The sequence below is a fragment of the Hylobates moloch genome, unplaced genomic scaffold (assembly GCF_009828535.3).
Source record: "Hylobates moloch isolate HMO894 unplaced genomic scaffold, HMol_V3 SCAFFOLD_12, whole genome shotgun sequence".
NCBI classification, from domain to species: domain Eukaryota; kingdom Metazoa; phylum Chordata; class Mammalia; order Primates; family Hylobatidae; genus Hylobates; species Hylobates moloch.
The window spans coordinates 93,441,941-93,455,546 of NW_026652287.1; the positions used below are offsets into that span (position 1 = coordinate 93,441,941).

Genomic DNA, 13,606 nt, shown 5'->3' on the forward strand with positions numbered 1-13,606 from the left:
GTAGTAAATATAGTTGAACAGTGTATGCTGAATGACACTTTTAATGGATAGTTCTTAGCATTCTGAAGGTCTCAGACTTCATTGAGAGTCTGATAAAAGTTTTGAATCCACTGCCCAGAAAAACACATATTCAAAATTTTTACAAATAATTTCAAGAGGTTAATGACTTCCCAAACTCCTTCTAGAACCGCTATTCTGATGAGCATTCTCCTTGCTTTGAGAGAATGCCTTTCAGAGACACTCTTGTACTAGTGGTATTGATTATCTGGTATGTCAGTGGAACCTTTTAGAAAAAAACAGAATTTTCTTTATGCCAACATAAGTACATGTAGAAATGTTTATGCAGATGGTATTTTACTGTGTGTATTTTTTGACAACTTACTGTTCCATGTTAGTATATACAGCTGTACTTCATTCTTTTCAACTTAATTCCTGTATTTTGCGAATTTTGAAAAATAAAATCAATGTATCAGGAAGTTGCCTATATGAAACCTGAAGCAAAAAAATGCTTTAGATATCTTAATCACAACAACTAAAGATCATAGGGTACATGTCTTACCATTTATAGTATAAAACCGAATTTCCACATTAGCAAAAAATTGAAAACAAAAATTAACTTTTGACCAAGTTGCCAAAATCTGACCAGAGGGAAATTTTTGAAGATGACTAATCACAAAAACACATGTACTCTATGCAGAAATGTTTCTTAAATCAGTAAAGAAAATAAGGAAATGCAGAGGAGCAAAAAGAAAAATTCTCCGTGGTGAAATCACCCAAAAACTATCACTGCTAACAATGCATTTCATTTCTCTATATCTATACATAAGTTTTGTTAGTTTGCTTGTTTTTACATGGTTATAATCATACTGTATATGTAAATTTTCTCCTGTGTTCTTCCTTAATATTTTAACTACTTTTTCTATATTCCTTTGGGACAGAGTGCTAGGAGAGGAATTACTAGGTCAAGAATTATGAATATTTCTTGATACATCTTATCATACTGCTTTTCAAAAGTATTTTGAAGTAAAAGTTTATACTTTTAACCAGTTGGGTCTCATACTGCTAATTTCACCACACCTGTGCTTGGAGTGGGCATTATGATTTTTAACATGTTTGTGATCTCAAAAACAAAAGATTCCTCACGGTTCTGATTTGCAATCCCTCCATTTTGCAGGACATTACACATTTTTCCACAGACATATTACTAGTTATGTCTTATTTTATATTAAAACATGATTTTGCATTTATAAAGACCTCCATTTAGAGGAAAATAGCCCCTTGTAAATAAAACTTTAACAGAACACGTTCATGTTCACGATGTGATGTTTCTTTATGTTTTGGAAGCCTAAATCTCACCAGATGTGTTATTTCTTTACTACTAAGACAAAAAACCATTAGTTTTTAATTCAAAGTCAGTCATCTAGGTTACCATGTTGAAATTATCCTCAAGATATGAAAGGAAACTATTTCAAATGCTTAATTTAATTAATAGTCAACAACTTAGCCACGTGTGGTGGTTGGTGTGCCTGTAGTCCCAGCTACTAGGCAGGGTAAGGTAGGAGAAACCCTTGTGCCAGGAGTTTGAGGCTATAGTACACTATTATTGAGCTTTTGAATAACCTCTGCACTTCAGCCTGGGCAATAAAGCAAGACCCAGTCTCTAGACAAAAAAAAATGATTACGTAAAGAAAAGAAAACAAATTTTCACAATGGGAGAATATGGCTTATTATTAAGAAATGCCTGATACGTAGTTTCACTGATTTTTTTTAAAAAATAGTTCCAATAGCAAAATAATCATAGAAGTTAGATTTTTATCAGGAATAATTTTTATTAAAATCATCTTATTCCAAGTATTTTCTTCTTTTCAAGGTATCACAGATGTCGTAAGAATCTGAATCCTCCAAAAGACAGATGATGCTGAGGTTCCTGGGGGAATCAAAGAGAAATGTGCCTCATTTGCCATTTGAGAAAATGCAGTCTGGTATATTCAGTAATGTATAGTAAAGTAATAATGATAAAATATCTTTTCATATATTAGAATGTGTACTTTTATATAAAGTAATTCTGGACTTGACATTCTCATTTAGAGAAACCTATTTTATTTTTTCTTTTTCGCTTTTAGTCTTTCATTTATGTACAGTTTCCAATTTAGGACTTTTCCATAGTGCCAAATCCATACATATTCAGTAGAACATCAATAAATTACATCAGAAATTCAACACTTTATTATAAAACGGGCTTCGTGTTAGATAATTTTGCTCAACAGTAGGCTACTGTAAGTGTTAAGAGCATATTTAAGACAGGCTAGCATTTTCAATTTACAGTATTTTCAACTGATAGTAGGTTTATTGGTATGTAACCCTACCATAAGTTGAGAAACATCTCTTTCTGTGTGTCTACTGTGATTTAAGTATTTTTAATCATCAGCCAAGCATTGTTAGTAGTATATATATGATTAATAAAAACGTGCATGGCTTTCCTGAAGGAGATTTTTTAATTGCTTTTGAGAATAAACTCATAAGGTCTACCAAGAAAATAAATGTTATAATGTTTCAATTGGCTTCTAGGAAATAATTAAATTAGTGATATTTTAATCAGGTTTTACTATCTGCTAGGACCCTTCCATCCATTCTTATTAAATTATCAAAATAATCCTTTGAAGAAGGAGTATAATTATATTTTACGGTGACTCGAACCCTACCCAAACAAGTGGGAGAGCCAGGAGCCAAACTATCAGGCTCCAAAGCTTTTTTTCAGTGCATCACAATGACAAAGGGGTGGTTTTCTTTCACCCAAGAATGTGCTTTCCTGGAAATTTTTCTAGATAGAATATTATGTAATTTGTATTGAGGGTTTTTTTCCCTGGCTGTCTTAAAGATTATGCTAGCTTTAGAACACATGCAAACAGCTGCAGCTCTGTGATTAAAATGTTAAGGTCACTAGACTAGTGTTAGGAGAATGTTAATAGATAATTCTGCTGCCTCTATTAGCTTATATATAATCCTTAATAGCATTGCTTGCTAGTTGAAGTTTCAAGTGGCCAGTGAAGTGTGAGGAATAGTGACTAGGAGAGAGTAAAGGAAATAATAATGGTGACCCTCTGTTACCCAAAGGAAATATTTTTAAGTGGTTTACTTTTTCCATTAATATAAATTTCATTTGGAAAGATTAAAAAAACAAGTTTGATTGAACTTGATAAATCAGAAATATTTACCAGCTTTGTCGATGGTGTATTCTTGAAAAATGTTTGGTTTTCTTTCAGGTTGACTTACATCCAAAATTCTACAAATTTTTAGCTATGTTATAAATGTAGAAAGCAGTGAAAAACAAATCAAAATATAATGACGAAGATTTTCTTCTCTTCCAAGTACAAAGCTCTACTAAATAGGGATTTACCCAAGACGCCCACATCCACATACTTATGTGTCAATGCTTTGGAGAATTAACTTTGACTTTATTCTACTGGAAGTGTAGATTAACACTGTGCTTTCTGGGATTTTGCTTTTCATGGGTTGCTGATTTTTAATTTTGCTAAATAAGCATATATTCCATCACCAGCATCTCCTGCCCTCTGTTCCTCCCCCGCCCCCCAGGGATAAGAATCTGTTATCCACCATCAGTAACATTTTATGAAAGATCTACTTATTTGTCTGTTTTGCAGACATTTTAAAATTCGTAAAGTGGGATGCTTCTTTAATTACATTTAGCTTCATGAAAAACTCACTACACAGTTCTTGTTCAAGCATTATTGGGAAACCACCAGAGGGCACTCTGACCCAGGGCTTAATTTGAACATCTCACCTAAAAGTGACTTTTAAAAGCACTTAATTAGCAGAGAATTTGGATGTTCATTAGTTGAGAATGACTAGTAGAATAAATGGTAATTGTGAAATTAAGTGCTGGAATATTCTGAGTAGACCAGTAACAAAAACATTTATTTATTTATTTTTTTTAAAGAGAAGGTCTTGCTGTGTCACCCAGGATGGAGTACAGTGGCACAATCACATTGCACTGCAACCTCAATATCCTGGGCTCAAGCAATCCTCCCACCCCAGCCTCCCGAACTGCTGGGACTATACATGTGTGCTACCACGCCTGGCTAATTGTTTTAATTTTTTTATAGAGATGGGGTTTCGCCATGTTGCCCAGGCTGGTCTTGAACTCCTGGGCTCAAAGCAATCCACCCGCCTTGGCCTTCAAAAGTGTGGAATTACAGGTATGAGCCACTGTGCCCATCCTTATTTTTTTTTTAAGATAATATTGTTAACATTTTGTATTTCTCTGCGTAAATATATTTCAAAAATAAAAATAGAGCTCATGATGTATGCTGTTTTGTAATGCTTTTTTCACTTAATAGGAATTTTTTCCGTATCATTAAGTACTCTGATTTAATGGGTGCATATTATTCTATAATCTGGCTTGTCGTAATTTAATTAACTCCCTGCTGTTAGACAAAATCATTGTTTCTGTTTGTTCCATCTTGTAAATAATGCTGTTTTAACATCCTGGTGGATTATTACCATTTTCTTTTTTTATTATTATTTTTTAAATTTATTTCTTTTTTTTTTCCTTATAATCTCGTCAGAAGCTGGCAAGATCATTGCTATTTTCTTAGATTTGTTTCTGTAAGTGCAATTATTGAATCAGAAGGCATCCATGTTTATGTACATTTTTAAAGTCAGTGGTTTAAACTGTATACTTTTTGGGTTTTGGAGATGGAGGTTTGCTCTGCCCAAGCTGGAATGCAATGGCGCGATCTTGGCTCACTGCAACCTCCGCCTCCTGGGTGCAAGCGATTCTTCTGCCTCAGCCTCCTAAGTAGTTGGGCTTACAGGTGTGCACCACCATACTCGGGTAATTTTGCATTTTTAGTAGAGACAGGGTTTCACCATGTTGGTCAGGCTGGTCTCGAACTCCTCACCTCAAGTGATCCACCCACCTTGGCCTCCCAAAGTAGTGGGTGGGATTATAGGTGTGAGCCTCCATGCCTGGCCTAAACTGCATACTCCTAACATCAGTATATGGAAATATTTTCTCTTTACTTCTATTAAAATTTTTAAACATCTTTATCAATTTAGTAGGCAAAGAATGGAAAATGTTTTAATTTGATCAGCCACTTTAAATTTAGTATATGTCTCATTTCAAAGCATATAAAGTATACAAGTTTCAGGTCCTAGCTGAAACCTATAAGAGGCCTTATTATGGGCTTATTTCCTTTGCAGCACTTTACAATAATATGTTTCCTCTACCTTCCCTGCACAACATTGTTTATATGCCCCCTAAAATGTGACTTCTTTAGATTCCATTGTTACATGCAACACTGTATATCTCTCTATAGCACTTAATCAGAGTTTGTAATTAGGCACCTTTTTGTGTGATTATTTGGTAAATGTCCATCTCCCCTACAAGACTATAAGCTCCATGACTTCTAGGGACCCTGTCTAACTAGGTGTATCACTGTTCCTACCGCCTAACATTGCCTAGCACATTCATTGCTTCACAGGCATCTGAATATGGTTTTATAAAATACATTGCTCTAGTGCACAGGATTTTAAGCTAAGGATTTCATGAATGGGATTTGGGGTGGGGGTATCTATGAAATTCCTGAAATTGTGCAGAATTTTGAGAATATGTGTTTTCCTGGGGATAGAGTATGTAGTTTCTCAGCAACTCATTAAAGTCTGTCACATCATGCCCTAATTCTACTTGCCTGTAGCTAAACACCTAATAACATTAGAACTAAAATGATAGTGATATGCAAGATAGCACATGCGGTTTCCACATATTCTAAGAGGCATCTTCAATTAGATTCCAAAAGTTTTTAAGAAAAAAAAAAGATATTATGTGCCATCATTTTGGATGGTTCTGGGCACTTCAGGTAAACCCTTACTCAAAGAATACTTTTTCAGTTTCAATGTGTATTTTTAAAATTTCCAGAAGATAAGTTGAATATCAGCCCACAAACACTAGTAGTAAGCAAACTATTTTATTTGCTAAAGGCATAAATAAATGTCTCCGTTGCTTTCAGGCAAAGGGAATGCTTCTTCAGATTTTTTTTTTTCCCAGAAGTTCAAAATAACTTGCTCATAGTCTTCCCAAAATAATTTTCAAACATTCTAACACCAAAGAAAGATCTTCCCAATTGAGCTCAGCCATCAGCCTCCTACTATTTTTTAATGTGCTGTTTAACCTTCTGAATGTGAGAATATTTTGAATGCACTGGGAAGGAATACTCAGGAACAATATGTAATGTGCTTTCTAGTTTTGCACAAAGGCATTCATTTTGATTTAGTAACAACCTCATACTTATATAGCATATCCTCCTGCAGAAATGCTTCACAGTCATGACTGCTTGAATTCTTGTCATGTTGCTTGTAAATGAGCTCCTGTTTTTAGATGGAGAATGGAGGCAAAGTCTCACAATTATATATGAGAATAGCAAGTAGAAACCTTATGATTACTTCTGAGTGTTTTTTTTTTTTTTTTTGAGATGGAGTTTCACTCTTGTCACCCAGGCTACAGTGCAGTTCAGTGGCGCGATCTCGGCCCACTGCAACCTCCGCTTCATAGGCTCAAGCGATTCTCCTGCCTCAGCCTCCCGAGTAGCTGGGATTATGAGAGTGCACCAGCATGCCTGGCTAATTTTTTGTATTTTCAGTAGAGATGGGGTTTCACTGTGTTGGCCAGGCTGGTCTTGAACTCCTGACCTCAGGTGATCTGCGCACCTTGGCCCCCCAAAATACTGGGATTATAAGGGTGAGCCACTGTGCCCAGCCTCTTCTGAGTCTTCAGTTCATCAAGAATGTCTCTTTTTTTTGAGACAGAGTCTTGCTCTTGTTGCCTTGGCTGGAGTGCAATGGCACAGTCTTGGCTCACTGCAACCTCCACCTCCTGGGTTCAAGCGATTCTCCTGCCTCAGCCTCCGAAGTAGCTGGGACTACAGGCATGCAACACCATGTCCGGCTAATTTTTTGTATTTAGTAGAGACAGGGTTTCCATGTTGGTCAGGCTGGTCTTGAACTCTTGATCTCAGGTGAACCACCCGCTTTGGCCTCCTGAAGTGCTGGGATTACAGGCATGAGCTACCATGCCCGGCCAAGAATGTCTCTTCTTTATAATGTCTCTAAGCATGTAATCTTTTCGGCAAATTTTATTAAGCACCTATAGAGTTCAAACTACTGTGGGTTCAAAGATAGCCCTCATTCCTGATTGACAAAGTATCTTGCCCAGACCATCCCTTCTTTCCCCTCTAGTCAAAATTAATCTCTTCTTCACTCATAATGCAAAGTACATTGGATTACTATTATGCCACTTGAAATAATTGTCTTGATGAGTAATATATTTAGTAACATGGTAAATGTGGCAATTTGGATTGATCCCATTGGACTTTTCAATTGCTGTATCCAGGTGTAATTATCATAAGAGTGTAGAAGATAGAATCGTAAAGCTGAAAGACATCTTAAAGATGATTTTTGGGGACTGATATGGAAACAGATCCAAAAAGACTAATTGACTTGCCCAAGATCACAGATTGTGGCAGAACCAACCAATGTCTTTTTTAAACATTAAGGACATCTTATATGTATATTTATGCATATACATACTGATAAAATGTGCCTTTAACAATAGATGTGTCCAGTGATGTACTAATAAAGGTTTAACAACTGGTTCTAACTTGTAATGTTTGCCAGTTTCCATGACTGGATCTTACAAGTTGTTGTGCACTGACTCCATCATTCCACTGGATGTGCCTCTGAAATCATATTTACTACTAAAAGCATTAGATTGTTTCCTTACTTGTTCTAGTTATGCGTTCAGATACTTTACCTTATTTTCTGATTACATTTGCAGGGAGAAATAACTCCTTACTTGTCAGTCTCAGCCTTCACTTTTAGTTTCTTTTTCTTTTCCTTTTTCCAACCCAGTATACCTTAGAAACTTTCAGTTTCTTTTAAGGATTTAATAACTTGCTAATAAGTGTTTAAAATGACTTAATGGGTTGTATCTTTTAAGGGAACTTTGGATGAATCCTTGAATATCAGTTATCTGTTGCTAATTAACAAATCACCCCAAAGCTCATTGGCTTAAAACAACAATCTTTCATTAGTTTGCGTTCTTCTAGGTAGTTCTTCTAGTCTGGATCCAGCTCAGCTTATCTTGGCTGGACTTGCCCATGCAGCTGAAGTCACTAGTTGGGTTGTTGAGGCTGGCTGGTCCTAGATGGTGTCACTCATATGTCTGGTATTGAGTGACTGTCAGCTGGGGCATTAGGGGGACTGTGTCTCTCATCATCCAGCAAGCTAGGCCTGGATTATTCACATGGCTTTAGGGTTTCAAGAGTACAAGATTGGGGCTGGGCATGATGACTCACACCTGTAATCCCAGCACTTTGGGAGGCCAAGGTTGGGGGATTGCTTGAGCCCGGGAGTTCAAGACCAGCCTGGGCAACATAGTGAGAGCCCATCTGTAAAAAAAAATTTTTTGAGATGGAGTTTCCGCTCTTGTTGCCCAGGCTGGAGTGCAATGGCGCGATCTCAGCTCACCAGAACGTTTGCCTCCTGGGTTCAAGCGATTCTCCTGCCTCATTCTCCCAAGTAGCTGAGATTATAGGCATGCGCCACCACGCCCAGCTAATTTTGTATTTTTAGTAGAGACGGGGTTTCTCTGTGTTGGTCAGGCTGGTCTCGAATTCCCCACCTCAGGTGATCCGCCTGCCTCAGCCTCCCAAAGGGCTGGGATTACAGGTGTGAGCTACCACGCCTGGTCTTCTACAAAAAAATTTAAAAAAATTAGCTAGGGGTGGGAAGGGTGGGGTGGTGGTGCTGCATGTCTGTAGTCCCAGCTATTTGGGAGGCTGAGATGGGAGGATTGCTTGAGCCCAGGAGATTGAGGCTGTAGTGAGCCATGATTGTGCCACTGCACTCTAGGCTGGGCAACAGAACAAGCACCTGTATCAAAACAAACAAAAAAGTGTAAGATTAGAAGCTTCAAGGCTTCTTGAGGCCTAGTCTCAGAACTGGCACAATATCACTTCATAAGGCTATCTCAGATTCAAGGGAGTGAGAGGAGAGATGCTACCTATTAAAAGGAGAAGCAGCAAATACTATGGCCATTCTCTTCACAACAGTTGTCACCAAAACGTAATTGATTTGTTTATGGGTTTACATTGTCATGTCTCCACAGGACAATGCACATGGTATGTTTGTCAGAACCCAGTTGGTTTTGTTTCCCAGCATCCAAAGGAAATCCCTAACTTTTGTTTTTTCTTCCCGTAAGCAGCCCCAAACACTTTTACTTATAAGCCATCTCTACCTGAATTAGCAATCATTGTTGATAAGCTCAATAACTGATCATTTCCCTATCAGTTTAAACCATATATATTTTAACACTGTCTCTTTTTCACACACACTAGTTAGCTAAGAATGAGCTGGGGGACTGGGCGTGGTAGCTCACACCTGTAATCCCAGCACTTTAAGAGGTAGAGGTGGGTGGATCACTTGAGGTCAGGAGTTTGAGACCAGCCTAGCCAACATGGTGAAACCCCATCTCTACTACAAATACAAAAATTAGCTGGATGTGGTGGCAGGCATCTGTAATCCTAGCTACTCAGGAGGCTGAGGCAGGAGAATCCCTTGAAACCGGGAGGCAGAGATTGCAGTGGGCCAAGATCACACCACTGCACTCCAGCCTGGGTGACAAAACGAGATTCCGTCTCAAAAAAAAAAGAAAACTGCCAAACCGCTTTTTGCAAAGTGGTTGTACCATTTTATATTCTCACCACCATGAATGAAAGTTCCAATTGCTATATTCTTGCCCTCATTTAATAATATTTTTAGTTTTAGTCATTCTAATGGATATGTAGTAATAATTTGATGGTTTTAATTTGCATTTCTCTGATGATCAATAACATTAAGTTTTGATTCAGGTACTGGTTGGGCACTCATATCTTTGGTGAAATATCTGTTCAAATCATTTGCTCTTTTTTTTTTCTTAGCACTTAAAAAAGACTTTTTGCCAGGACAGTGGCACATGCCTGTAGACCTAGCTGTGCAGGAGGCTAAGACAGGAGGATCACTTGAGTCCAGAAGTTCTGGGTTGTAGTGAGCTATGCCGGTCAGGTGTTTGCACTAAGTTCAGCATAAATATAGTGACCTCCTGGGTCACTGGGATCCAGGGTTGCCTAAGGAGTGTCAGAAATGGAGCAGGTCAAAACTCCTGTGCTGATCAATAGTGGGATCACACCTGTGAATAGCCACTGCAGTCTGGCCTGGGCAACATAGTGAGACCCTCATCTCTAGGAAAAAAAAAAAACTTTAGTTTTTAAAAGCAGTTTTAGGTTCTGAGCAAAATTGAGAGGAGGGTACAGAAATAACTTATATATCCTCAGTGCTCCCCTCCCCCATGTCTCCCTCATCACCGTTCCCCAGCAGAGTGGCACATTGGGGTTACAATTGATAAACCTACACTGACACATCATTATCACCCAAAGCCTATTGTTTCCATTAGGGTTTACTCTTGGTGCTGTACAATCTATGAGTTTGAACAAAGGTATAATGACATGTATCCATCTTTATAGTGTCATGCAGAGTCTACACTGTCCTAAAAACCCTTGGCTCTGCCTCTTCGTCGTGTCCTCCCCACTAACCCCTGGCTACCACTGGTCTTTTCACTGTCTCCATAAGTTTTTCCTTTTTCAGAACGCCATATAGTTGGAATCATAAAGTATATAGCCTTTTCACATTGGTTTCTTTCACTGGGTAATATGCATTTGTTTCTTCTCTGTCTTTTCACAGTTTGATAGCTCATTTCTTTTTAGCATCGAGTAATACTCCATTGTCTGGGTGTACAACAGTTTATCCATTCACCTGCTGAAGGACATCTTGGTTGATTGCTTCCAAGTTTTGGCAATTATCAATAAAACTGCTATAGACATCCATGTGTAGGTTTTTGTGTGCATTTAAGCTTTCAACTCCTTTGGGTAAATACCAAAGAGCACAATTGTTGGATTGAATGGTAACAGAATGTTTAGTTTTGCAAAAGACCACCAAACTGTCCTACAGAGAGGCTGTACCATTTTGCATTCCCACCAGCAATGAATAAGGGTTCCTATTGCTCAACATCCCTGTCAGCACTTGGTGTTAGTGTTCTGAATTTTGGCCATTCTATAAGGTGTGTAGTGGTATCTCACTTGTTTTGTGTTGTTTTTCTCTGCTCAGACAGCTCATCCACATCACAGTTATTTTAATTTGCATTTCCCTGATAATATGTGATATGGAACATCTATTTACTCTTATTATTTTTTCTTCTTATGATTGAAGTTATAATATTTATTTAAATATTTTGGATAAATCCTTTAGTCAGATGTATGCACTGGAAATATTTTTATGGGGGACCAGTGTTAAGATTAGGTGTGTTTAAAGAGAAAGGAGAGAACGTTTCAGGCAGGGAATGCAATCAATGTGAAGGTTTGGGGTAATTTGTTTCATTTATCTTTAACACCAGGTTATGGATGGCAAAATAACTTCACTGGCTTTTTTATCAAGAAAAGACTTACCTTTTCTGAATGCAGCAGTATTAGTAAACCCAATGGTGACAATAAAAGTGATTCTGAATAAATGAAAACCAAGAGATTGTTCTAGTTTTACTCATAAATATAATTCTTCATATACTGAGTTCAGTTTTTTAGCCATAAATGAAGACATGGGAAAACCATAACTTGTTATTTGCTGAGAAGTTCTGGCAAATGTAGCAATAAAATCATCAAAACTAAATCAACATTTAAATACAGAACATAAAGAGATAAGTCCAAAACCAGAAGATCTCTTTGAAAGAAAAACCTAAGTAATTAAAAAACTGAAAGCACAGATATTCAGTATTTCACAAATAAATGTTAATGTTTTTTAGCCATCTTATAAAGTAAGCAACTTTAGATTGCTAAAACTAAAAAAAAAAAAAAAAAAAAAAATGCAGTTATTAAGACAATAGTGAGAAACTGCATCAAAGATTCTTAGAAAATGTTGGGAGACTGTGTAGCAAAGAAAGTACCTCAATTACCAGTTACCAACACACAACAATTTGAAATATCCAGGAAGATCAACCCATAGAACAAAGAAAGCTAATAAATTACCTTTTCTTGCAATTGGTTTGATGTACCATTAATATATAGATATTGCTAATATGGCAATTAGTTTATATGCTATTTGAATATGATAGTAATATGAAGGAAGAATTCTCTTTTTTCCTCTTCATTGCCAACAAACAGCTAACTCTAAACAACAGAAAAGTGTGGAATAAATTACTTTGTCAATAAATGTGGTTTGAAGCTTTGTGTAGGAATACAATGGGATGGATAGCTGCAGTGGTAAGAAAACATTCCAGAATAATTACCTAAATTAAGGAGCTTGCCCTAGAATGTAAATCAATGTACTATATCTTTATTTGAAAAAGTCTTGGTAGAAAAAGCATATCAACTGAACTGTACAGTGTGTTCAGTGACTTAGTAAAGACTATAACTTGTGTAAAGGCTAATGCAATAAATTTGAGATTGTTCTCTTTATGTAATAGTTTGGAAAACTTAAACAACTGTGATTATATTTAGAGATATGATGGTTATCTAGAGGGAAAGTTCTGTTGAGCATATCTGAACATTTATTATTACTGCAAGAAGCCAGTTTGGTCCCAGCTTTATAAAGATATACATTGGGCCAGGCGCAGTGGCTCATGCCTGTAGGTAATCCCAGCACTTTGGGAGGCCGAGGCAGGCGGATCACCTGAGGTCAGAGGTTCAGGACCCGCCTGGTCAACATGGTGAAACCCCATCTCTACTAAAAATACAAAAATTAGCTGGGCATGGTGGCACACACCCGTATTCCTAGCTACTCAGGAGGCTGAGGCAGGAGAATCACTTGAACCCAGGAAGCGGAGGTTGCAGTGAGCCAAGATTGTGCCACTGCACACCAGCCTGGATGAAAAGAGTGAAACTCTGCCTCAAAATAAAATAATAAAATAAAATAAAGATGTAAATTGGCCAGCTAGAGTTACCATCAATTATCTGAAGATAGTTCTGATAGCTTCAGAATTCTTTCGTACAAGGCAGGAATGCAACTTGTTTTTTAATGATAGATAAAATCAAAGAGCAAAAGCAAAAGGTAGAAGCTTGAAAGACCAGAGTTGCTACAGATTGTTATTACATGTTCCATAATTTAACAATTGTCATTGAAGTTGGTGATTATCTTGATATTGCACATCTGTAAGAAGTAATCAAACTATTATGAATTTGATAGAATGCTTTAAGTTTTATTTTCCAACAAAAGAATGTCTACATAGGGCAAATTCATATATCTGGAATCCATTTATTTCATCAAAAGAGGATTTAAGTTTAACTGTAAGCTTATATGATACATTATTCTAACTGGCAACTAATGAAGGATTAAAAATGAACTTTGAAAATACCGCATCACTTGCTTCATTTTGGATAAAAGTTAAAAGTGAATATTCTGAGTATGCTGAAATTAGTTTAAAAACTTTTTTTTCCCATTCCGACCATTATCGTTTTGTAAATCTGGTTTCATCTTATGAATAATATTTTTAAAAACCATGGAAACA

The 13,606-nt window shown here is 36.9% G+C and overlaps 1 protein-coding gene across 3 annotated transcripts in view; it reads left to right on the top strand.

Moving 5' to 3' along the window:
* The window catches only part of MRPL42 (mitochondrial ribosomal protein L42), a 63,634-nt gene extending 59,308 nt beyond the window's left edge, over window positions 1-4,326 (top strand). For all 3 annotated transcript variants that reach the window (XM_032170901.2, XM_058424803.1, XM_058424801.1), the window contains one exon: window positions 1,871-4,326. In XM_032170901.2, the coding sequence (XP_032026792.1) occupies window positions 1,871-1,916 (46 nt within the window). In that variant the 3' untranslated portion in view covers window positions 1,917-4,326. The remainder of the gene's footprint in view (window positions 1-1,870) is intronic.
* Window positions 4,327-13,606: the final 9,280 nt, after the last annotated feature.